At 38.2% G+C, this 24,707-nt stretch overlaps 1 protein-coding gene across 5 annotated transcripts; it reads right to left on the bottom strand.

Annotated features, from left to right (window-relative positions):
• Window positions 1-836: 836 nt before the first annotated feature.
• On the bottom strand, window positions 837-24,707 carry RUFY1 (RUN and FYVE domain containing 1). Of its 5 annotated transcripts, none has more exons than XM_081951789.1 (18): window positions 23,796-24,707; window positions 18,622-18,792; window positions 18,030-18,147; window positions 17,479-17,580; window positions 16,999-17,122; window positions 16,385-16,446; window positions 15,834-15,899; window positions 15,467-15,536; window positions 14,863-14,964; window positions 13,627-13,743; window positions 12,834-13,001; window positions 11,361-11,458; window positions 10,322-10,441; window positions 8,454-8,583; window positions 7,432-7,526; window positions 6,676-6,724; window positions 2,804-2,881; window positions 837-1,505 (listed from the first exon to the last, which is right to left on the bottom strand). In XM_081951789.1, exons 1-18 carry the CDS (start codon window positions 24,082-24,084, stop codon window positions 1,362-1,364), a joined length of 2,103 nt encoding a protein of 700 aa, XP_081807915.1. In that variant the 5' UTR covers window positions 24,085-24,707; the 3' UTR covers window positions 837-1,361. The 5 variants fall into 5 exon arrangements, with proteins under 5 accessions (XP_081807915.1, XP_081807917.1, XP_081807918.1 ...); XM_081951791.1 differs by having other exon boundaries at window positions 23,845-23,985; XM_081951792.1 differs by lacking the exon at window positions 23,796-24,707 and adding an exon at window positions 19,591-19,786.

Below are 24,707 nucleotides of genomic sequence, written 5' to 3'. Positions count from 1 at the left end.
CTTTACACTGAGCCCTCCCTATCCATATTCTATTAGACTAGTACAGGGGTGTCGAACTCGCTGCCACGCTGGTTTAGCGAAGGGGAAAGTCGCAATACGTGACGTGATGCCACGGGTTTGACGCCCCTGGACTAGTACAGCATACAGGCAACCATGTTTTTAATGATGCTTCTTAACTTTATCCCTTTAAAGACTGATTTCCATCTAACAGATGCAAATTAGTAATTGAAGACTCAACTGCTTGCTTTTTCAGGATGTTCATTTCATAGTCCGTCTTTTCTATGTCTCCAAGCTACAAAGACATGACAACGTTTACCATATGTGGTTTGTGCAGCTTTTAATACTTTGCAGAGTAAAGCTATGTAATTCCTGCCTAATTGTAAAAAATGCATTCAAAGTTGTAATAGTACTGAAAAAGTGACTTATGATTGTTGCAGCATCTCTGCAATCATGATTGAAATTCGGGTGCTTGATAGCAGACATACATTTACAATGATTGCAGCATCGTGGGGGAGTGTCACATGATCACCATTTGCAACCTTCCCAGACAAGCAACATCAATGGAGGAAGCTGAAATAGCTTAACCACCAAATGATTCAGTTGGCCAGTGATTAACTTACTGACACTGGCAATCAAGTGCAACGCATTTACGAACAGATAATTCCGTCCCATTTTTGATAATTAAAAAACTGTATTTCTATGGAAACACTGGAAGGACAGTTCCATTAATTTCTGCAGCATACTTTTTGAACTTCATCACAGATAACACACCTTAAAAGTGCAATACTTTGTTAATTTAACAACTAAAAAGGAAATTTAGTGAAGAATGCATTAAGGAACATATACCACGTATGGATCAACTTTATTGCGTAATCACATAACAGTATGTTGTTCTGTTCACTTTTGAAAGATTTAGAAGGCACATCCAAGCATACATTCTTTAAAAATGCTTCTATAGATTTAACTTTTAAGATAACATTTTCATTTATTATATACAGATCAACAGAAATTTTAGTGAACTGTTACAGAAGATAGATCCATGAAGTGTTCAGAAAATTAATTTGTTTTAGAGCAAATCTATAAACCTGAAGTATAAAGTTAACATTCAAACAATAGATTTTTTTAGCTTAAAAATAACAAATGTGTGCATCTGAAATAGTGTATTTTTGAATATGACATTTTGCTGGCACTTAATCTATAAAAAATAGCTTCCATGATTTTGGTATCCCATTTTTATAAATTAAATCTTTTCCTGTTTTGAGTATAATACACAGTGCCATATATGTTAATGGAGTTTAGAATATTAAAAAATATTTCATGTTAGGTTCATTCCTTGGTCTTAACATTCTGGAATATAGATTTTAGGAAGAATTTGATGAACACCTCTGAAGCAGTAATGTATGGCAGGTATCACAAACTCGTACAGGCTTTGGATATGATGGAAGTGCAAGTTCATTGCTTGAACAGGTGTTACAAAAGATATGGCCGCAGTTTCGACAATGGTGCTGCAAATACAGAAAATAATATTAGAAATAGTATCTTAAAATATATAAACAAACCAAAACGATTTTAAAAATAGCTCCAGCTCTGAAAAAGTTGCATGGGAATCCCATAAAAACAGTGGAAGTAGAAAATTTTCAAGTGCTGCTTTGGTCATCCCCTGTTCAATGTAGGCCTCTAAATAAAATATTCTGGAAACAAACTGGAAATGGAATACCTCCAGAATACCTCCACGTACATGTTAAATTAGAATATTCTGTGCGCTGCTTGGAGAATCCAAGCATGGATTAACTTCTGTCCATCTGTCCAGAGACAGTTTTTTTTTTTACAGTTTTCACCATGCCTTCTCCAGTCAAACAGCAGAAAGAAAAAGATTTCCCTATTTCATTTTCAGCATTAGGAGTTTTAGGCAGCAGGCACTCAGAGGGAGTCAGCTGCCACGTGGCTTGTTCCGATCCCTCAGGACTGCTGCTGAGGGCTTAGATTCCCTCCTGCACGGCAAGTACCACCACTGCCAGACTCATGGCACCAATAGATGTAGAATTGGTCATCCTTAAAATTTCATCAAATACACGTATTTGCCTTCACGGGACTTTGTTTTTAGCCCTCTGATAATCCTCACTGCTGTTTTTGAAACTGTTTCTCTGAAGCCTTAAAAGTGGGGAATTCTGGGAGATATAGTACTGGCCTCTGACGCGCGCACAAGAAGTGTGCTGCCAATTTCTGCGGTCTGTGAAATAGAAGAAACTTGGATTGAACTGAAGTAAAAGGGACAGGTTTCAGGAACGAAGGAATGTGAGGTATCCTTGCTAAAGACCTTGATAAAGAGTCATGTTTTAAGTCCCTTCAAAATTTCAAAGTGGGAACTGTTCAAAATTTTAGGAGGCTGTTATTCCAGAGGGCAGGTACTGCTATAGAGAAAGTATGTTTGGAGGGTCCTGGAATCCAGAATGAAACCACCTTGCTGCATTGAGTTGTCTGGGTAGATACTATGGAAGACAGGAGGTTCCTCAAGGCCCTAGATAACAACCAACACTAATTCTCACCCAGGACCAAACTGACAACCAGTGTAGTTCACAAAGCAGTTACATGGGCATATCGAAGTCTGCCCATCAACGCCTTATTAAATTATTGAAACATTTGGCTTTCTTGTGCTTTTTCCTTGAAAACGTTTCGCTTTTCATCCAAGAAACTGCTGGAAAGCATCTTTAGGCCTTTTATTCTATTTTATCAGTGGGAAAAAGCACTGACAAAAAATAACTCCTGCCAGGGTAAATATAATAATAATGGAGCCTGGTATTACCTTTCTTCTTGAAATGGAGAACTCTTTCTCACACTGCTTACAGCTGGTTGCTTCATCATCTTTTAGCCATGCATGGCCCTAACATTTAAAAATAATATTAGCTTAATTGAATTTGTATAGGCTTATAACAAATAAAAAGATCTAGGCAAACTTTTGAAAGTTTCTGTAAATTAATTACATATCTACCTCCCCAAATAGACTTATGTCAACCCTTAGCTATACATTAGACCAGTGGTTCCCAAACTTTTTCAGTACCACTTGGTGCTACAAACTGATCCTCAGTGCCCCCCACCCAGTGGTGGAATTCAATTTTTTTTTTACTACTGGTTCTGTGGGTGTGGCTTGATGGGCGTGGCAGGGGGGTCATATGATGGGTGGTTTGCACAATGGAAGATAGTAATAGTAAAATTCAAAACTAACAATTGCACATTTATTCAAAATCCAATTTAAAAACCTTTTTAGCTAATGTTAATTCAACAAAATTGTTGAACATGATCCAGTGATACCAGGTTTTCAAAGTCTGATAGTCATTTATCAAGAACCTTAGTAACTAGTAACTTAGTAAATTCAATAAAATTTAGTAACTACTTCACTGTTCAGTAAATTCTTAATGTGATGGATGGGCTTGATGAAGTGATACCAGTTTCCCAATGTCTGGTTTTAAGTCACTTAGCAGGAGTCTTAAATCACCATGTTCAGTAATCTGGAGTCAATTTCTTTGCTTGGAGAGAAGTTGGATGACCACACTGAAGCCACGTTCCACCAAATATGATGTTGGAAATGCAACAAGGAGCTTCTTAACCACTGTCCATAGTGCAGGATAGCGATCAGAATTTTCTTTGTAACCAAAACTCTTGGTACGATTTCTTAAACTTTGGCTTCAGCTCAATGTCATTTTGCAGCTCTGAGATGTTCCTCCACTACCCATCTTCCTCAGTATTTGAAAATGGATTTATCACCCAATCTGGAATTTCCATCAAAAGAAGATCCTGATATCGCTCAGACATATCTAGATGCAGCATGTCCAAATGGTCACAAAAAACGTGAAGATCATCTTGTATCCCACCTTTCTCTTGTAGCTCAAGACAAGCTTGGAAATTGGTATAGTTCGCGACAGCCTATATTGCGCTTGAATAGAGTTAACTTTGAAATAAACGTAGAGATGACAGATTTGGCCTTAATAAGATTGACCTCATTTCCTTGCAACTGCAAATTCACTTCATTGAACTTTCCAAATAGTTCTGATAAATAAGCAATGCCATGCCTGATCTCTTTAGTTCACCACCGAGCAAGGCATTCTTGTCTTCAAAAAACTCCACAACCGTGTCAAAAAGATTGTAAAAGCGTCTCACACAGTTGCCTTTTGATAGCCAACAAACTTCTGTATGAAGCAGCAAACGATCAAGATTCTAGGAAGGGAAGGAGCAGCATAGCAGCAGCCAGAGACCTCAATTACTCAATCAGAATAGAGCTGGAAGAGACCTTGGAGGTCTTCTAGTCCAACCCCGCTCAACCAGGAGCAATCCTATACAATTTCAGACAATTTCAGGCTGTCCAGTCTCTTCTTGAAAGCCTCCAGTGATGGAGCACCCACAACCTCTGGAGGCAACTTCTGTTCCACTGATTAATTGTCCTCACCATTAGGAAGTTTCTCCTTAGTTCTAGGTTGCTTCTCGGTTAGTTTCCACCCATTGTTTCTTATCCTGCTTTGGAGAATAGGTTGACTCTCTTCTCTGTGGCAGCCCCTCAAATAATGGAAGACTGCTATCAGGTGTCCCCCCCCCCACCCCAATCCTTTTCTCTAGACTGGCCATTCCCAATTCTTGCAACTGTTTTTCCTATGTTTTAGTCTCCAGGCCTTTAAACATCTTAGTTGCTCTTCTTTGCACTTCTTCTAAAATCTTCCAAAGTGCATGGAACACTGTTACCTTCCCACCAAAGGTGGTACCTATTTTTCTACTTGAATTGTTTATGTGCTTTCGAGCTGCTAGGTTGGCAGAAGCTGGGACAAGTAACAGGAGCTCACTCCGTTACACGGTGCTAGGGATTTGAACCGCTGAACTACCGACCTTTCGATCGACAAGCTCAGCATCTTGATTTAGTAAATGTTCAAAATTACAACAGCACTGAAAAAAGTGACTTATCACCATTTTTCATACTTGAAACCATTATACCATCCCTGGGGTCACGTGATCAAAATTGGGATGCTTGTCAACCGTCTCATTTTACGAAGGTTTCGAGGGTCCTGTGATCCCCTTTTGTGACTTCTGACAAGCGAAGACAATGGGGAAGCCAGATTCGCTTAACAACCATGTGACTCAATAACTGGAGATTCACTGTAACTGGCACAAAAGGTTGTAAAATTCATTTAACAAATTTTTCACTCAACAACAGAAATTTTGGCCTCGGTTGTGACCGTAACTGCTGGCTGCCTTCCAGTGAGCCGGGGGGAGAGGGGGGCATCAGATGGGTTTCAGAAATACATCCCTAGTGTTTTCTCCAGTCCCCAGGCCCTCATCGTCCCTGGGCTAAGTCCGAGCCTTAGGAAGTGATCCCCTTTTGTGACTTCTGACAAGCGAAGACAATGGGGAAGCCAGATTCGCTTAACAACCATGTGACTCAATAACTGGAGATTCACTGTAACTGGCACAAAAGGTTGTAAAATTCATTTAACAAATTTTTCACTCAACAACAGAAATTTTGGCCTCGGTTGTGACCGTAACTGCTGGCTGCCTTCCAGTGAGCCGGGGGGAGAGGGGGGCATCAGATGGGTTTCAGAAATACATCCCTAGTGTTTTCTCCAGTCCCCAGGCCCTCATCGTCCCTGGGCTAAGTCCGAGCCTGCAGGAAGCAGCAGCAGCATCTCCCTCGCCTCCCGCGCGTCCTCACCTGAGTCACCCCCCCTCTTAGATGGGGAAACTTCAGCAGGCAGGATTGGCGGGTAGCGCTCATCGTCTAGGAGATGGGAGGGGCGGGGGAACTTCGCATTGGCCGCGTGTTCCAACCAGGGTTCCGCGGGGTGTGGAGAATTTGGGGCCAAGAGACGCGTGTCCTAAGTCGGCCTTGGACCGCATCCCCCCCTGCCCTCCCAGTCCCTGCGCCAAGGCTTGTCCGGGTCCCTGAAGGGCGTCTGGCGCAGCTGCTGCCTCACCCACCGCTGGCCAGGAGAGGCGGCGGGAGGAGACAGAGCCCAGGCTGTGCAATCCTCCACTTGTTATGGAGCGAATGAAGAGAAAGACAAATCGGGCGAGGAAGCAGGATGGCCAACACGGGGCAGCATCTGCGGGACAGAACTGCATGGGGAAGGGCCGTGGATGGCCATCCAGCCCGGCACCCGCCGCTCCAGGCGAGCCGTTGGGAAAGGGAGGGACGGGGCTTGGGGGGCATTGTCCACTTCTTGGGGATAAGAGCCGTGGCCTTGGCAGCTGCCCGCCTCCTACCATACAACTCATGACAAACTTGGAAGGGACCTTATAGTTCATCTAGTGATTTAGTGCCTAGCCTCTTAGCGCCCCCCTGCCGCCCCCCTTGCCTCTTAGTGCCCCCCTAAGTCATCCCACCGCCCCACTTTGGGAACCACTGCGTTAGACCAACCCTAATTTAATGTTGTGCAATTTTGCTTCAAAATAAACATGCACAGGATAGTGTTGCACATTGGGAAAGAATATACTGACAACTACATGCCAGAAATTGGTTGACCGACCCATAAATAAATATTTAAAGAACAGAAGATATTAAGATGCTATGTCAATTCTTTTCTAGTTGTACTATTTTGTCCATGAAATTCCCTAACGCTGATAAAGGGAAAGATGTTAATAAAACGAGTTACCATTTCTTAAATGAACCTAAACATATTACTGAATCAACAGTACCTTTAATGCTTTATTTACTTCTTTAATATCTTCCATCTTAAGTTTTGATCTGGAAAAAATAAATAAATCTAATGATATTTTTAGTTGCCTGATATTAACCACAACCATTCTTCCCATTAAAATATTGACTCGCCTAAAGAAACATCATTGCTACTGATACAGCATAGGTAAAATTCAAATAAGTTCACAAGTCAGATCCTTTATTATATTGCACTAACTTCTTTTGACACAATAAAGTATCTACCAGGAACAATTCCAATCTCCAATCGCAGCTGCATTTTCTTTATTAATAATACATTAACTTCAAATCCACACTTAGACCATTTCATACTTCAATTACAGCCAGAGCTTCACTCACAAAAATTACTGATTTCTTACAAAAGGTCAACAACTAGAGAAGTTTCATCTTCTCTCCTGGTGGTTCTAGCGTTGTAAGATTACTGGTGACCTTAGTCTCAAGCTACTGCTTGAAATGGTACCCTTGCAGCAAGTGGGTCTCTGGTAACAATCTATTACTCAGAAGGGAGTGCTATGGCTCTTTTTCTCTCTGGCCTTTCCTTGGAGACGGTTCCATTGGGAAAAAATCTTCCAGAAATTATCATGAAAGGCTTTGGAGTATTTAAAGCAATGCTGCTAGAACTGTTTATGTGGTTTTAATTATTTACTTTTTATTTTGTGAATACTTTAATTGTTGTACCTAATAACTGTTGCAAGATGTGGTACAATTAATGACACAAATTATTGAAATATACTTACTGGCTTAGATGAAGCCCCATTTCTTGAAGGGCTTGTTCTTGTTCTTCACAGATCTTTTCTAGCTGCTGCTTCTCTTCCTGCAGTTTTCGCAATTCCTATGCATACACACATACACAGACAAATGAAATGGACTACACTACAATTATATTAACTAGTTTCCCCACCTTTCCTATTTTATAAAGTATGTTATAAAACCTACTTAAGTTTAAAAGAAAGATAATATATTCTCTCTCACCTATGAATGGATATATTTTACTGGAAAGCCTACTCTATGCTCTTGTAGCAGTAATGAAACACTACAGTGGTTTCTATCATGAAAACTCCAATAGGCCAGAGGACCTGTGATTAGAAAGGTCTGTTGTACTAGCCACAAAAGATCACAAATGCAATACACCTTTTTAAAACATGAAGCTATCATCTAGGGCAATATTTTTTAAACTTGGCAACTTTTTTAATACTTCAGCTTTCAGAATTTCCCAATAAATGTGTTGAGTGGGGAATTCTGGGAGCAGATGTCTGCACATCTTAAAGTTGAAGTTCAGAAACACTGGCTCAGAGTGATTGGTCTTTCCCCAAATTACATTGTAATTAGCAAATGTGCTATAAAACATTAAAAATAAGAGGATGGAATGAAAGGAACGGGATCGTGTAATCTACTGACCTTCAACATAAAACTGCCATACCTTTCTTAGAAAAATCCCCCCCCCCCTGCTTTTTTCACTCCAGGGGAGAACATTTTCTCTCCATGAAATATCTTGCTGGCTTAACCATGCACACCATCTCCAAAAGACTGTCATTTCCCATTCCAGTTTTCCCATCCTTTCTTAATCTCTCCTGTTCTCTTTTTTATTGCACATCCCTTTACTCTGCTTGGGGCTAGAAGGGTGAGGCAGTGATTCCCTTAGGAGTAAGCAAACAAAGACCATCATTTCTCAATGGAAAGTAATCCAGCTACTATGAAACCATAAGCCTAACCGCCCCATTCTCTCTCTCGAAAGAAACTAAATCATGACGTGCCTTACTTTTTTCAAACCTTCTACTTGCTGCAGTTCAGCTTTCAGCAAAGCTGTAGTGTCTTTCTCAAGGTGTAACTCTCGCTGCAGACTCTGTCGCTGTTCTTTCTCAGATTTTAACTCTCTTTCAATAACTGAACTGTGCAAATTAAAATAAAGAAGCACAACGAAGTTGGAAACAAAGCTTATTTTCCAAAAGAATTAACCTTATTAGCACTATGGAATAATTTTGAAAAATCACAAGAATTTCTACTTTTCCTGAGGTAAAGAAAAAGGACTTTTTTGGGGGGTTCTATGAAAATAGCCAGTAGGCTCCAGATAGCTACTTCAAGCATGTTCAAAGAGCTTATCCAGAGAGATTCTGGCTTTCGTTTTGGTTCAAACGCATATCCTCAAAATCCTTTTCAAAATTGATTCTAGAATTTTCATTTATCATGCAACTTTGAATCAAAATCCAAAATCTCTTCTTACTTCTTGAATACATGGTGTGGAATCAGGAACCAGAATTGATTTAGAAGTTTCACCTAGTCTGAAAAATCCTCTGAAAATTACTTTTGAGACTGATTATCCCCCCCCCCCCAAAATTAACATTTTAAAAAATGTTAACCTTTACTTAACTTTAAATCTCCAAATAGATGTAAGAAACTAAATTTCTTAGGTTCAAACATAGCGATAAGATTCTAGAAATGATATTTCCCCAAAAAATCATTGCCCATAACTCAGAACTGAGACTTGGCAATGTAACAAGAACCACACTATTAAACAAAAGGATTGCTAAGTGATGGAAAGAGGAAAAATGTTGGGGTGTTGATCTGCTCTTCCCAAAACCTGCTGCCCTATTACAGGTTGCCTTTAACTTATGACAATTCGTTTAATGAGAGTTTGAAATTACAACAGCCAGGGAGCGGGTGCCTGAAAAGTACTTCTGTCAAAAAACATTGTACCACCACTCTGAGATTACATGATTGTGAGCTGAATGTTAGTTGTCATGATTCCCTTCTAGCAAGTAGCTTTTTAAGAGTGAAAGAGCTGTCTGCCAGGAGGGAACATCAGTGTGGAGAAAATCTTAGCTTTGCGTTGAGCGGAGATTTTTCTCTGCCCCATAAAGAGCCCTTTGAGAGTGAAAGGGCTGCTTGCTGAGAGGAGGGAACTCTGGTGGGCTGCACAAACGGAGAGCACATCCCTAAGATCTGAGCTCCATTCCTGCAGCTCTTTGGAGGAATTCCACTCTGCACAAGGAGGGGAGGAGAACTTCTCTGAAGTGCTACAGGAACTGAGCTCGGACCTTTAAGATCTGAGCTCCGGTCCTGCCATCATTCAGAGGATTTCACTTTTGCATTTGGAAGGGACCCAAACTTGAAAAGTCACTTGCTCTGTCTGCTTAACCTGGGAGACTGCTTAACGACCACAATCTGGACTGCCGGGATTACAGTCACTGAGTGAAGCAAACATGTGGGTGTCTCATTTAATGACTGCTCCACTTAGTGACTCCGTTTCTGGTCCCAACTGTATAAATTGAAGACTACTTGTGGTTTCAGTGACAAAAGTATTAATTGTACTGGTTCCAGTTTAAGTACGTAAGTATCTAATCCTTGGGGAATACAATTTAAGGAAGTGAAGTCTCCCCCAACTCTTAAGCACCTCCTTTTGGAGCTGCCTTATGGTAGCACATGCAGAAGCCTCTATTAGGTGGGCACTGCTAGAGCAGAGATTCCTTCTTACCAGGAGTACTTATCTCTGTGGGTGGAAGAACACCTCCGCTGTCTTGGCAGCTAACTGATTTTGTGAACCATCAATTGTAAACAGAATGTGATTCTTCTATTCAAAAGAATAGGAACATAAGAAGGTTAAACTAAGGCTATATAAAATAATAGTACCAGTTGCTATCCAGTTGGAGTAGTTGCTGCTTCAGAGTTTCAATTTTGCTCCCCAATTCTTGTTTCAATTTGACATTTTTCTCTTCTGCAAGCTTCTTGGCTTTGTCTGCATGCTGCAGTCTAAAAGTATGAAAAAGAGATATACCAACCTGGTTGTGAATGTTACTTTTTGTATCACATCAAAATGACAAGTTTAAACATCAGGGACTAAATCTATGTTCAATGGAAAGGCCATTTCATGCCTCCTGCATCATGGAAAAGTGTAATTCTTGATAGGAAGAAGTTTCCCAGAAAAAAACCAAAACAAATTGACATATGACTCTGATAATAGCTTTATTTGAGGTGAACCTTTGTCTTCTACCATACTAAAAATCTGAGGAGCTCTGCCAGCAGCTTCTAAATAGGCTAGCAGTAGCTTAAAGGAACTGCTAGGCAGTGCAGAAGAAAAGAACTTACCACAACAGCTCCAATCATAAAATCTTATGATTAATTACAGTAACCCATCTCCATTATATTCTATATAAATGCCTTGGTTGAAAATGGATATAAAATTGAATAAATGTTTATAAAACTGGATCTGATTCAGCCCCCCCCTCCCCGTCTCAGTTTCTTGTCCCAGTGCTGATCACTGATTCAGCCTCCTATGACCCCTTTCCCCTTCTCTTCCATATATCAACCTTCATCATATCAAACTAAGATTTCGGCCTCTCCAGCTTCGTTTGTACATTCTGATCTATAAAATTCTGTATCATTACAATATAGCGACTAATCTCCCTAAAATACTTCTCCATTACTCATTCCATTTGTCAGGGAAGCAAGTAGGGCAATAGGCCTGATAACCTCTTTCCAGGTTTTCCTCTGGTCAGAATATGCCTTACAAGGCTCTCCAAGATTTTGTGGAAAAAATGGGCAGTGTCAAGGGGCACTGTGAAAAACTGGCATTCATGCTTCACTAGAAACAACCTGCCTGAATTCTGATATACAGAACACTGCAAAATTGCTAAGACCACACTTTGACCAAATATGTGGAAAAAATCACCTGTCCTCCAATTGTTTCACAGAAGACATAATTTGATCTGTTTTGCCTTCAAAGGATGATATTGCTTCTTTTTTCTCTTGTAAAGAACTCTCTGCAGTCTGGAGCAAAAACAAATTCAATCAGGTCACTTTAAATTAATCACTTCCTATGACTTGGAGGGCTGTAACAGTTCAGAAAAATAATTTTTCACATCTCTTTTCATATTCCTGTCTCTTCAAAGATTCTCTTAATTCTAATATAGCAGAGTTAATAAACCTGATGGCAAAAACCAAGAAACTGCCTTAGCTGCAGTATTTCAAAATAAAAAAAACACACCTCGGAAATAATCCAATACACCTACGTTTACACCAAGATTGTAGTAATAAAAAAATAACTTTATCTTTGTAGTGCAGAAAGGAGTGCTTAATTGGTGGCTGAATTGTTTTTTAGCAGAAGGTCTGAAATGGGTGGAATTTTAATTTATATCAGGGCTACCTGACAAATATGAGTGGAGTCAATATTTTTTTCTTAGTTCCCTTGAGGGGAAGTTTAAAAAACTTTTTTTTTTAAAAAAACCCTCTATTTAGCTTTTTAAGACCTACAGTAGGATTTTGTGCTTCTTGCTGGCAAATAGCAGAAAGCCACACCATCACGTGTTTGTGATTGCTAGGAGCTTTGCGATTACATGCTTGTCTAGCTACCTTATTCCAGAGCCTTTGGCCATCTGCTGCTTTTTCAAGTATTCTATTTAAAACAGTGCCTGAAAAGAAAATACTGCATAAAAGCTTCTAGTAATGTCTTAGCTAGATGAGTGATGGATGTTGAATAATAGGGGATCCCCACATTAAACTTCTAAATCATTCCCCAGATCAAGAATAAGCATCTAATTCTTGAAATTTTCATCTTTTCCAGTCAGAAAACTAACCAAGTTAGGAAAACACACATTTGCCCCCTTTTGCTTCTGTCGTAAGGATATCACAACTAAAACTGGGGAAGTGAACAACTATTTGCTTTTCAGCTATGTGTGAAGAACCCCCTTGTTTGCCAATAGAAGACATCATAGAGGTGAAATTGAAGACCAGGTTAGATACAATGATCCTGGTTTCATAATAATTAGTTTATGAAACTAGAAATGAATTCTTGGCTTGAATGCTTTTTCTTATCTCTCACATGACCATATATTATCCAAGTCAGAATTCATTGGTATTTCCATGAAAATGAATTCTGGCACAAAAGCCAGAGTTATCCTAACTGAACATATTTATTAGTAAATTGATTTTAAGCCAGAGTTCCCTATTTGGAATATAACAATCAGGATCTCTAAGTTAAAATCAGCAATGGAAGTGAAGATGAGATGAGACAGAAAAGAATATGCACATTTTCAGCTTCATAAATAAGAGTGATCATTGCATCAAACTTGATCAAACAGACCAGACACTTTAACTCCTGAATTTTAGGACTATTTGTGGCTGTAGCAAAGAGACTCTTGAATACCTGAGATTTATTGAACATCTGCAAATTGATAGCCTTAACTTCCTCCAACTGCTGGCGAAGTGCAACCAAGGTATCTTGTTTTTCATGTGTATCTTTCTCTAGAAGTTTCATGGCAATTTCCATCTCTGTTTTCATTGCAGTCTGAAGCTCCAATTCTTTTTCCAACTCCTTAAAATTACAATACACGCTGCATACATAAAACACTTCATGTACATCATGAAAGCTCAATATATTATTTAGAGCAGCCTTCTCAATTTTATGCCCTTCTGGACTACTGAATTGGGCTACCTACCTTCTATAGTTCAAGGCAATTGGGGAAGGAAGTGTTACACTAAATGAATAAAAGGATCTTTTATATTTACTAGTTACATAGGATATTCCCCCCCATATTGTTTTAGCTAGGATCCAAAGAGATTTATATTCATATTTGTACTTTTCATATTTTCCAATTCTTTTTAGTACTGCCCAGCAGAATTGGTTATGGACTCTTTGTATTGTGTCGAAACAACAACAAATATTGCAGACAAAAGCAAAAATAATAACCTCTGCCTAGCTTTGAAATTTTTGAATCCTTACTAGTATATTCCTGCAACCAAATGGAAAATCTACTCTTACATTCAGTCCTAATAAAAAATCCAGGTTTACACAAATCCGCTTTTTGCATCATTACATCAATCAATATTTGTAAATGATCATTTTATATGAACATATAATTATTTTATATGAATACATTTAAAAGGGAAGTTTAGGGACTAATATTTCTACTGCCACTTGTTAAATTATGAGCTCTCACCTTTCGAATTCTTTTCTCCTCTTTTAATTGCTTCCAGACATCACTGTACATTTCATCTAGACCTTGTCGTGATTGTTTATAGGTTTCCAGTTCCACTTTGGTGTCCAGTTTAGTTACCTAGATTAAAAAGTGGGTGAATAACCTGCTAATAGATTGAAAACTCAATGTTTTTATTAGAGGAATCAGAGGTAAGATTATCAATGGATACTGCAATCAACAAGTTATCTTATATCTGTGAAAAGATAGGAGCAACAAAATGCTAAAGAGTCAAAGACACTGATTTACGTTAATTTATGAAACTGTTGGGTTAGCTGAGGAAACAAAGCAAAACACTGATTTACATCCATTCATTTTCCTGGAAAAATGTCAAAGAAAGTTGATTTCTGTAAGAGTGAACAGGAAAGCACATTCTTATAGGAGCTGTTATGCATATCAGTATGTACAGTAGAACTATGGTTGAGGAAAGTAGCTGGAAACTAAACCATGGATAGTATTTCAATGTATACTTAATGGCATTAGTTTTAATGAGATACATTTATTTATTAGACTTATCTCTTGCCTTTCTTTCAAGAACTTAAGGCAATTTACATGGAGAATGCTCTTTACTTTGTCCCCATAATAACTAATCTATGAAATAGGTTGGGCTGAAAGAGTATGACTAGTGTGTCCCAAAGAGATAACATGGCTAGAGGTGATCTTTAGTCTCTCCAGACCTAGTCCAACATTTTAAGCATGCCACTATTGGATACTGGCTTGTCCTTCACTGAACAAAGTCTTCTTTAATTTGCAGAAGGAAACAGGAAGCTATCCTGCTGGATAGGTCAATAATTGTCTTCACTTCCTCCACTCCTCTATGGCACTTGGTTCTCCAATTGCTCAAATAACATGAGACTTTCCAATGGGGCTGTTTAATGGAAGGGAAAATCAGAGAAAGTCCATTTTCAGTCAGATGTGCAGAGCATATAAATTTAAAGCATCGTCATTATCTTTCTCTTCTTATCAAAGGAATAATTGAGCACGAATTTGTGTCTAACCTACTACTACTTTATCAAAATGATAATCTTGTTGCAGGTCACATATATAGGAGTATCTTTTTGTTCCCTAAGATATTTTATATATGCATGTTCTGTGCATTTTTTATATTAGGGAACCTCCCCCATCCCCAGATAACAATAAAAATAAATAAGAAAACAATTAAGGCTCCTGTGTAGTCTTAGGAGATTTTCATTATCTGACCTCAGCATACTTTTCACTGCGTTCACGAATTAAGTCATTTTCCTGTTTCAGGTCCTGTTGTTCTTCCTGAAGAGCTTTGATTCGATCTGTTGCTGCTGATAGCTGCCCAAAAGATGGTAGAGGGAGAGGGATTAAAAAATTAGAAGAGTTCCTTTCCCCAAATGAAACATTCATATATTATCCTGCTGTTCATAAAATCTGCTACTCAATAGTGCCTCAAATGAAGTTCTAAGATTTAACTGAGTAATTATGTTCATTTTCCAAAATAGTAACTAATTACTATTATGCTTTTTCATTAAAGCACTATTCCTTTCAGATGATGGTATGAACTTACTCTGCTCTTAATAATCAATAAGATTTGTAGCTCGATGATCTGAACTTTTTACATACAAAGTATTTGTTTTCTAAAAATCCTGATGGGCCTATAGCTTGTTATAAAAGTAGCTTCCCACTGTTCCTGTACCTAAAAGTTACAATCAATGTACAAGTTGCCATGTTATTTTCTTTATTCTTACCCTGTCTTTATTCTCTAGGTTTTTTCAGGTACATGTCTGAGCTATTTAATTTAAAAAGTAATTGAAAACATGTCACAGTGACCACAAACCTCTTCCTGGAGCTTGGAATTTGTTTTCTCTAAACACTCTATCTTGCTCTGAAGATCTCCAACAGTGCAACTATAATAAAAGAGACTCAGTAGCTGTATAATAATTCTTACCATTTCATCCCAAGTAGAAAAATACATTTCTCAAAACAATTAAGGTCCCCAAACTAATGAAATGGTCTAATCCAAGACAAAACATGGGATTCTAACTAGAGGTAAGGGGAAGGAGGACATAATGTCTACAGATACTAAAACTCAGACTAGTAAGGGAAACAGCAAGCTTTTCTAAGTGGGTACAACATCCTTTATGTAAAACTTGTGGTCTTCATAAGAGGGTGGGGGGAATAAAGGATTAACCAACAAAATATACCTTAAATGTCGATTAAGTTCTTCTACATAATGTTTCTGGTCAAGCACAGCAGTAATTCCTTCATCTCTAACATTAAAAGAAAGATCATTGTCTTTTCAAAACAGTCAACTCTTTCAAGTGCTATTTTATATTTAGAACAGTTGTTGTATAGTAAGATTCATTGTACATGCTACAAGTACAAATCCTGAACACTATAATCAGTAGGTATAACAATTTATTTTTATCCCTCCTTTATTATTTTGATAAACAACTCAAGGCACTGAACATACCTGTCATTCCTCCACTTATTTTCTTCACAACAATACTGTGAAGTGAGTTGGGCTGAGAGCGAGTGACTGGCTCAAAGTTGCCCAACTGACTTTCATGCCTAAGGCATTAAATTAATGCCTACTTTACAGTGTTTTATAGTTTTCTCCTTTTTAATTTGCCTATTTCTATTCTGGTTTCAATTTTTCACTTTCTAAGGTAATTAGGAAATTTTAGACTTAGTTCATCTCTGATACAGTTTTCTGTTACACAATTTTGAAAAGCAGAAGGTTAACTATACATACCCTTTGTCGTTATCAATGCACTGTGTATCTTTAAGGTACAGAGAAAAATCAATCACTGCTACCTGACAAGAAAGATAAATTTCATTAAATTATATTGTGTCTCTAATACAATTCACTATGATGTACGTTTCATACCCTTTTCACATACAAGGAAATTAAATGCAAGGGGATTTAGGCCATTAACATAGTCCATTGATTGTCATTGTCCCAAGATGAACTCAAATGCTTGTTTTCTTGATATAGTACTTTGGGCAGCACTAGTGTCCAGTGCAAAGAGCCATGCAAACAGAGAGTCTGGTAACAACCATAGAGCACACCAGCTGAGCAAAAATACTCCAAAGAAAGAAAACCATGACATGACCAATGACACTCAGTACAACCAAGCAAGAAAGAGAGTCAATAAATTGCATAAATGAACTCTGCAGGAGGAAGAGGATGAGCACAAGATCCAAAATGTGGCCATCCAATTTGCATAGATTCAAACTATTGCTATTTATTATTCATGGTTTTATGCTGGCACAGAACTTCTGTAAATAATGCAGTTGTAAATGCAATTATTACATTTTCAGAAACAATTGCCACTTGGGATTTAGTTTAAAGGAGACCATTTTCACCTGGGAATCCAAGTCTTCTCCTTTTAAACAGAGATTTGCATCAATGACATTTAGTCCCACTAAAAGGCCCACAATCACAGCTCCTTCTTCTTCCATCATCAAGGCATCAGGCTCGTAATATTCACTAGGAAAAGAAAATATAATGATTTAGAAAGGAACATTTTACTGGTCATCACTGTGGAAGATTCACTTGAGGATATTTCAAAAAGTTTTTTTCTAAACTAAATGTCTCTTATCCAATTAATATTCTGAATATAAACATTGGACCGGATTTAGCTCAAATGGAAGAGTTTCTTCTTTTGTCAGGAGTTTTAGTTGCAACAACACCTTTCTGTCTGCAGAAGAGTGACAGGGAGAGGGAATAGCCCGTTCCTAGTTTTCACTTGGCAGGACTGATCCAAAGTAACTTCTAGATCTAATTTAACTCCTTCTCTTTCTGCGCAGTAATAAGTGTTGTTCTTGAAGAAAAATCCAAAATACCTCAAGAGACACTTGTGATCCAAGAGTACTTTCAAGTAGTCTGCCAGTTTCTTTTGCATCACAGCAAGATAAAGCCAAGCTCTGCCTCTTCCTATTGGAGTCCTACAACCGCACAGGAAAATGATTAAATGTCGAATTGCTCAGCATAGAAAAGGAATGAGAAACAAAATATTGCCAGGTTAAACATGAATAATTGCTAAAAATATCAACCATTTCCCACAGAATAATTTGTCAGAAGAACTTAAAATATTTAAAATGTGTCCATTTTACTTAATGCTTTTTCTTTAGGTTGAATAATTATGCCACTCTATCATTAGCATTAATACTTTACATAGATGATTTTGAAAGACAATAAATAAAAATACAGGTTAGTAGTTTTACTCTAAACAAAAATATTCTGAATTACAATTCTAGTGAAAAAAAATCTGTTTTTAACTGATGATCAGCAAAAACCGTCTCATTACTACTACTAGCAGTATTAAAAAGATAAAAAAGCATGCATTCCTTTAAACAATCCCAATCAAAGAACTATAATATCTGTGTCTACTCACTTTAATTCTGGCAGATTTCTGACACTTGTTGCTAAATCTGATGCCTCTGGACAAAGTTTCTCCACTAATTCTAAAGGCCCAAAAAATGATTTGTTCTGGCCAATAAAACTCTTCTTAGCTAAATAAAGGTAGAATGGAAGGAAAAACATATTATTCCACTTCAGTTCATATAATGCAGATATCTAAGATGCAACCTAATTGGACTGTACTTTTAGATAAACACTAAAAAAAGGTGGTGATATATTCTGAGTTTCCTATATATTAAAGGAACTTAATATACAAGTAACATACTTGGAAGGCCTATTTTCATATATGCCTTAATATAGCTTTTGTTTCCCTAATGCATAGAAGTAGGCAAATATGTCAAACTATGCAGTCAGGTTTAAATATTTTTCCCCATTGCTTCTATGCATTTTCTCATGGTTTTATTATAGGAATTAACTTCAAAGTAAGTTCTGCAAATATCTGGTGGGTATTTCGGTTGAATGGGGACAGTTAAATAATAAAAAAAGCCTGGTGTCCTTCAAATATTCTTAACCAATAAGAAAAATATTATGCTTATAACATAAAATCAGATTTGAAGCAAACTCACCTTTAAGTCCATGCTTGAGACAATGTTCCAAAACAATAAAGAACTGCTGCAGAGGAGGGAAGTCAGAATCAAGAGTCCTCCCCAAACTCAAAGCTGACTGGATTAAGATTTTAATACTCAATTTCATCATATCCACAAGATTGGAACGCTCTTCCATTGTGTGGGATCTGGCTGCAAAACACATATAGACAAGCAGACATGTGTATAAGAAAAACCCCAGCACCTGGAATAACATGCATAAGGTAATATTCATTAAAAAAGCCCACAGTCTGCAAATATTTTTAATTCCTGTTTATGCACAAAACATGCATAACAATAATGGACACTAAATCAATATGGTAAAATGCATCCAGGTACATGTGTGCATACCCAAATGTGAATAATAAGTAGGTCACTATCATTAGTGATAGATACATTAGCACTAGATAGATACATTAGCACTTACATTCACTAGTGCAACAATACTTAAAAGCGCACAGGTACTTTTGTTCCACTCTCCCCAGAAGGATGCTTACAGTGCAACATTTTCAATCCTATTTCATGTTCCCTACAGGAATGGCCATCATGGTTGCTTATAAACACAGACAGAAGAAATCTTTGTTAAGCATGTTAGTACAAAAAACAGTCGTGGCTATAGAATATCGTCAAGGTTATAGAAGAAACCCCCATGATTTATTCTCGGCCTTATTCAGACGTTACAGCGAGAACGCAAGCATAGCAGATTTCCTCCGAAAATCGGGAGCAAAAGCAGTTTTCCATTGCAAAGAAGGCAAAGTCATCCTCGTGCATGGGTTTTCTCCAGGGTCCCACACTTACAGACGTACAACGGTCTACTCTACTCAGTCCTGAAAAGCTTCCCCGGCGGCGATTCCCCGTCTCCACCTCCCGGGATGGATCACGTGTATACTCCAGCCTTTCACAGGCAAAACTGTCATTTCCTTCCCCCCCCCCCCCCCATTGGTTTCTCACCTGCACCGAGCAACACTTCCACTCCACGTTCAAGGAGAGGCCTCTCGTTGGACAAAACACAGAGAATCTCTTATACCCTTTCTGCGAGCCAATTGCAACTCTGCATCAACCATTCCAAGGGCTCAGATTGGCCATGCTCTCTCATTTGCCTTCTTATGTTTTGACAGGGGAGAAAAATGTTTACATCCTCACTCCCCCAAACTCGCTTCTCATTGGACCCAGAGGCAAATTGGCCCAGCATACTCCCGAGCCATTATAAACAAGAAAGCGGAGGCGCCATTTTAGTTGTTCCTGTTTGGTCGCTTTTTAGGCTTTCTCCCCACGCGACCATTAGGGGGTGCAATGAGCGGCGGGCTTTAGCTTCTATTCCCATTAAGAATCGCTTCCTTTTTTCTGGGGAAACTAACGTTTTAAAATCCATTTTCGAAATGGATTCAGTTCTGCTTCCCCACACTCTTAATTTGAAGGATCCCAGAATCAAGAGTTGGAAGGTGCCATTCAATACAAAGTAAAGCATCTCTGACGGACCTCTCGCAGGCCTTTACCGAAGACAAGCTGGAAGAGCCCCTCCTTCCCCATAGACTAGATTCATTCTCATGGGACTCTGCTTCACTATTTGCGCTGTGTCTTGCAGGATTGCTTTTACTCCCCCACTCCTTTTTATCAAAATGAACCATCTCTCTAGCTAGGTTAGCATGCTGGCTGGGGAATTCTGGGAGTTGAAGTCCATATGTTTTGAAGTTGCCATTAAAAAAAAAACGATTTAATACAACATAAGCCACCCCAGCAGTCTAAATTAAAACACTTCACAAGCACTATTCCTTTCACAAGCACGACTCCTGGGTGAGTATGATCCCCTGGACCACCATAATAGCTGTAGGACATGGTAGACCGAACCTAACAATTATGTTTTGATTTTTGCCTGTATGCTGTGGCTGGGACACAGCTATGGATTTGTTCTTCCTGGCAGTTTGTATAGCCAGATTGATAACATATGAGTGAGAAGTAGCATTTCTGTCAGTTGTATGATGTGCCACTGTGTATTGGTACCCATGTGGCTTGTGCTGTGGACAAAATGAAAGGTGAGCAGAAATCAGAAATTTGATTTTAGAAGCTTGCAAGCTTTTTGGAATTGTTAAAAGTCTACCTGTATATGGTCATGTATTACTTTTAAAACTTTAAATAAAATACATAAAACCACTAAAACAAATGTGATGGATGTGCAGGGAGAAGATCCATTTTTCGAGGAAGAATTTGAATATACTTCAGATTTAATCCTACAAATATTTGTAGCATGATGTTACACTAAATCCCCACTTTAATATTGTCTATTCTAGAGTATGGGTATGGTTGCTGCACGTTTAGAAGCAATTTTCATTGGTGTTGGAGTTTATGAATCATTGTGCACAGCATCTCAATCTTAATGTATTAAAACTTGCTGAGTATTTTCTTAAAATGTGGCTGATTATAAAGTAATGACAGCCTTTTAAACCATATGGTCTACCAAGAACCTATTTCAGAGAGACTACTCAATTTTAAAAAATAAGAATTTGTTGAGATGTAGTATGCATATATTTTTTGAATATCTTTTTTCTCTTACTTAAAAACAGCTTTCTATTTCTGATAAATGTGAAATTCTTGAATACAATACTATTGGTGAAAATAAATTCTTCCTGATAATTTTCTTTATTTTGCCTTTTAGTCAGTTTTGATTCTAGCCAATACCTGCAGTTTACTTGGCAAGATTTTTTGGGAAGTGGTTTTCCATTGTACGCTTCCTTGTCTGAGAAAGAGTGACGGGCCCAAGGACACTCAACTGACTTTGTGCATAAGTCAGGTATCGGTCTCCTGGTTTTTAGCTTGGTATCTTAAAATTTAAACCACTATACCAAACTGGTTCTTCAAGGCAAAAGTTCTAATTAGTTAGTCTAATACTGTATGTTGTAGAACCCAGCTTGGGGGGAAGGGAATCAGCTTATAACTTAATGTCTCATGCAAACACAAAACATTGGCTTAATTGAATAAACTATTATTAGCATCAATTTCCCCCAAATCCATAAACCAGTTAATGCTAGATATCCTGCAATTTTAGTCACAAGAATAATACCAAAATAAGGTATTAGTGTAATCCTATAAATTCAACTGCGTATTTGCTAAAGTATAAATACAATAATCTATTGTTCAGTATCTCATTATTGGAAAACATAATTATACAATAGGATGAAGTGATAAAGGACTAAATTATAAATAGGAAAGTAGCAGTGTTTAGGAGATTATTGAAAGAATATTTTTTCTGACCGAAGTATGAAAAATGAAACATTTTAGTTGTATTATAATTTTATCTTAGTCAATTTTCTTGAATTGAAAGAATTATGATTCCCTTGACAAAGTGGAATTTATTAATATATTTACATTTCTTCTCAAACTCTTGGTGTGCTTTTTTTCTCGTTATAAAAAAAGTACATTGCTTTTCATTGGAATGACAACTTTATAGTTTAATGTTCCAGGAATTAGGACATGCTTCATACATATGCACTTAAAATAATTAATACCCATTAAATCTTGATAAGTACTAGTACTTCTGAAATACTCTATTGTACGCTACCTTAATTCTCAGATTCTGATGAATATATGTATATGAATTTACATTCCATTCAACTGATTTCTCTGCATCATTAACACATTTTATTTCTGCCACATAATTTATACATGGAATTAATTCATTCTGCTCATGCCTTTAGGACTAGAAATATATTTATATAATCATCTCACTAGAAAATTTGCATTTGATAGGACAATATTAAAATTCTTGCAGGTAATCAGTTTTATCAAACTTATTTTTGAAATTGATTATTATTAACACATTATTTATTGTGAAGCAAATAAATCTTTTTTTTTCTTCCAGTCAAACACATCAGATTCTTAGGACTGCCACAATAGGTCCCTGCAATATTTTTGGCAAAGGTTTTGCCATAATCTCCTTCCTAGGGCTAAAAGAAAGTGACTGGCTTCAGCCAGATGGTTTCATGCCTTGGACATGACTAAAACTCATGGTCCCTTGGTTTCTATCCGGACGCCTTAACCACTACCCTCAACTGTCTCTAAATAATGCTTACATGGGAGTCTTAATAAACACAATGAATCTTCCTCCATGAATGTAGAAATCTAAGACTGAACATTTTTGATGGACTGGTATTTTTCCATGTGGAGAGATTAGGGCTGTGCAGCAATGTACATTTGAAGAAGAATTTGATTTGAAAATGTGGGGGGGGGGTTCATGTTGCACCCAACTCCTTTTAAAGAAGCTGTACCTTTTCCTGGGGTCCCTGGGATTTATCCCATGAAAGTTGTGTTTGACTTAAGGAGGCTGACATACTCTAAATAATCGCTTGGAATCTGAATCACTGCATTATATCTAATGGCTATATCCTTAAGTGCAGGACCTAAGCTAAACCATATCTTTGTCAGCACCATGTTTTGTCTCTTCTATTTGTAACTCACACTTTATTCCTTTTTAGTTTACTTAAATTTGTATATTAAAAATTTCTGCAATTCGATTTCTCTGTGGAAATGCACTGTGATATGTAAGCCTAGACAATGTAATGTACAACATATTTATAATCTGATAGACTTCAACATTCAGCAAATAAATATAAATTGCCAATTTATACATAGCAATGTTTTTTGGTATTTTAATTCAAGTAGAACTGTACTGGAAAACTGTACTGTCATATAAAGAAAACAAACCAAGTCATGTTATCCCGATCCAAGGGAAAAAAGATGAGTCTCAAACAGAGAATCCCTACCTGTTCAAGTATTCAAGGATCGATTCAATATAAGATGTATTATAAATATCTAGAAATAACCAGAAATGTTTTCTAGAATTTGTCCTTGAATCTATTTTTAACTGTGGGGCATCGACCTTCAACATGTGGAGATCATTTCCAGGCATGTGCAGAAAACTTTAACAAAATGAAGATGGGATACAAGGAAAAGGTCCAGATCAAAGGAAAAGCGACTCCCAGACTGTTGAACCTGGGCATTTCTTCTAAAACTGCATTTCTCTATAATACATTCTTAGTCGGAAGTCAACTCACCCTGAAAGTTTTCTATAACCAGTCCCTCCTCTACCGTAATAAAAGCCACTTACTCGCTTTATACCCCACACCACCATTACCAAAGACAAGCAATAAACATAGCCATACTTTGTTTTGCTGAGCTGTCATTGCTGAGTGGTTTGGGAATGAGTCCTACCGAGGCTGCAGACTTCAGAGCGTTTCCGTAGCTCACTGCTAAGTTTTCCGAGGCTTTCTTGGCCAGGGAGAAGATGGGAGCGGACCAGCTGGCATCTGGGCTCCCCCTCTCTTTGCCATCGCTTTTCAGGTCAGAGGCGCTGGGGATCTGGGCGCGATCAACGACTTCAAAATCTTCTCTCGTTCCAGCCGCAAGTTCCTCGCCGCTCTGCCCGTCTTCGGCCATTTTTCCTTGGGTCATATGACACCCGTCACCGCCAGGAGCCCCAGGACTTCTTCCGGCAATGGCGCTGCGAGTTGGCGTCCGAAACTCGGTAAACAGAAGCAAAACCCCAAGAAGCGCCTTGAATGAAAGTCTACGTAATTCACCTGCATTGCTATCTCCCCGCTGTTGCTCTACTTCTGTGGCCTCTCCCCTGTTGCCGGACTCTTTTTCTCAGATTTTTTTTTAACTCGGACGAAATCTCACTTGTGTTTCATGATATTTATTTCCAATATGTTTACTGGGGGACCGTCTCGGTTTCCATCGAAACTGGTGGGAGTTTGGGGTCCTCCCTACACGCACCGCTTTTCTTATTACCGCCCCCGCCGCCTTTGACTAAAACCCAGCAGATTAATGCAGAACGATCGGTTGCATCAACATAACATCAGTGTCAAAACAAACCATAACTCCCTTTGAAACCCCAAATGAAAGAGATGGGCCCGAATACCTTTACTTAGGAATGACGTGTTATGGAGGGAAGTGGGGAAGAACCGTCCGAAACAATACATTTTGATTTCACGTGCAAATATTTTACTGTTTTATATTTTGTATGGTGATCCGTGTACTCTTTCTTCTAAAAGCGCCTACATTATGAGTCATCT

This window comes from Natrix helvetica (assembly GCF_964273705.1).
Source record: "Natrix helvetica genome assembly, chromosome: 1".
In the NCBI taxonomy this organism is placed as follows: domain Eukaryota; kingdom Metazoa; phylum Chordata; class Lepidosauria; order Squamata; family Natricidae; genus Natrix; species Natrix helvetica.
This window is presented reverse-complemented; position numbering and strand designations above follow the sequence as displayed.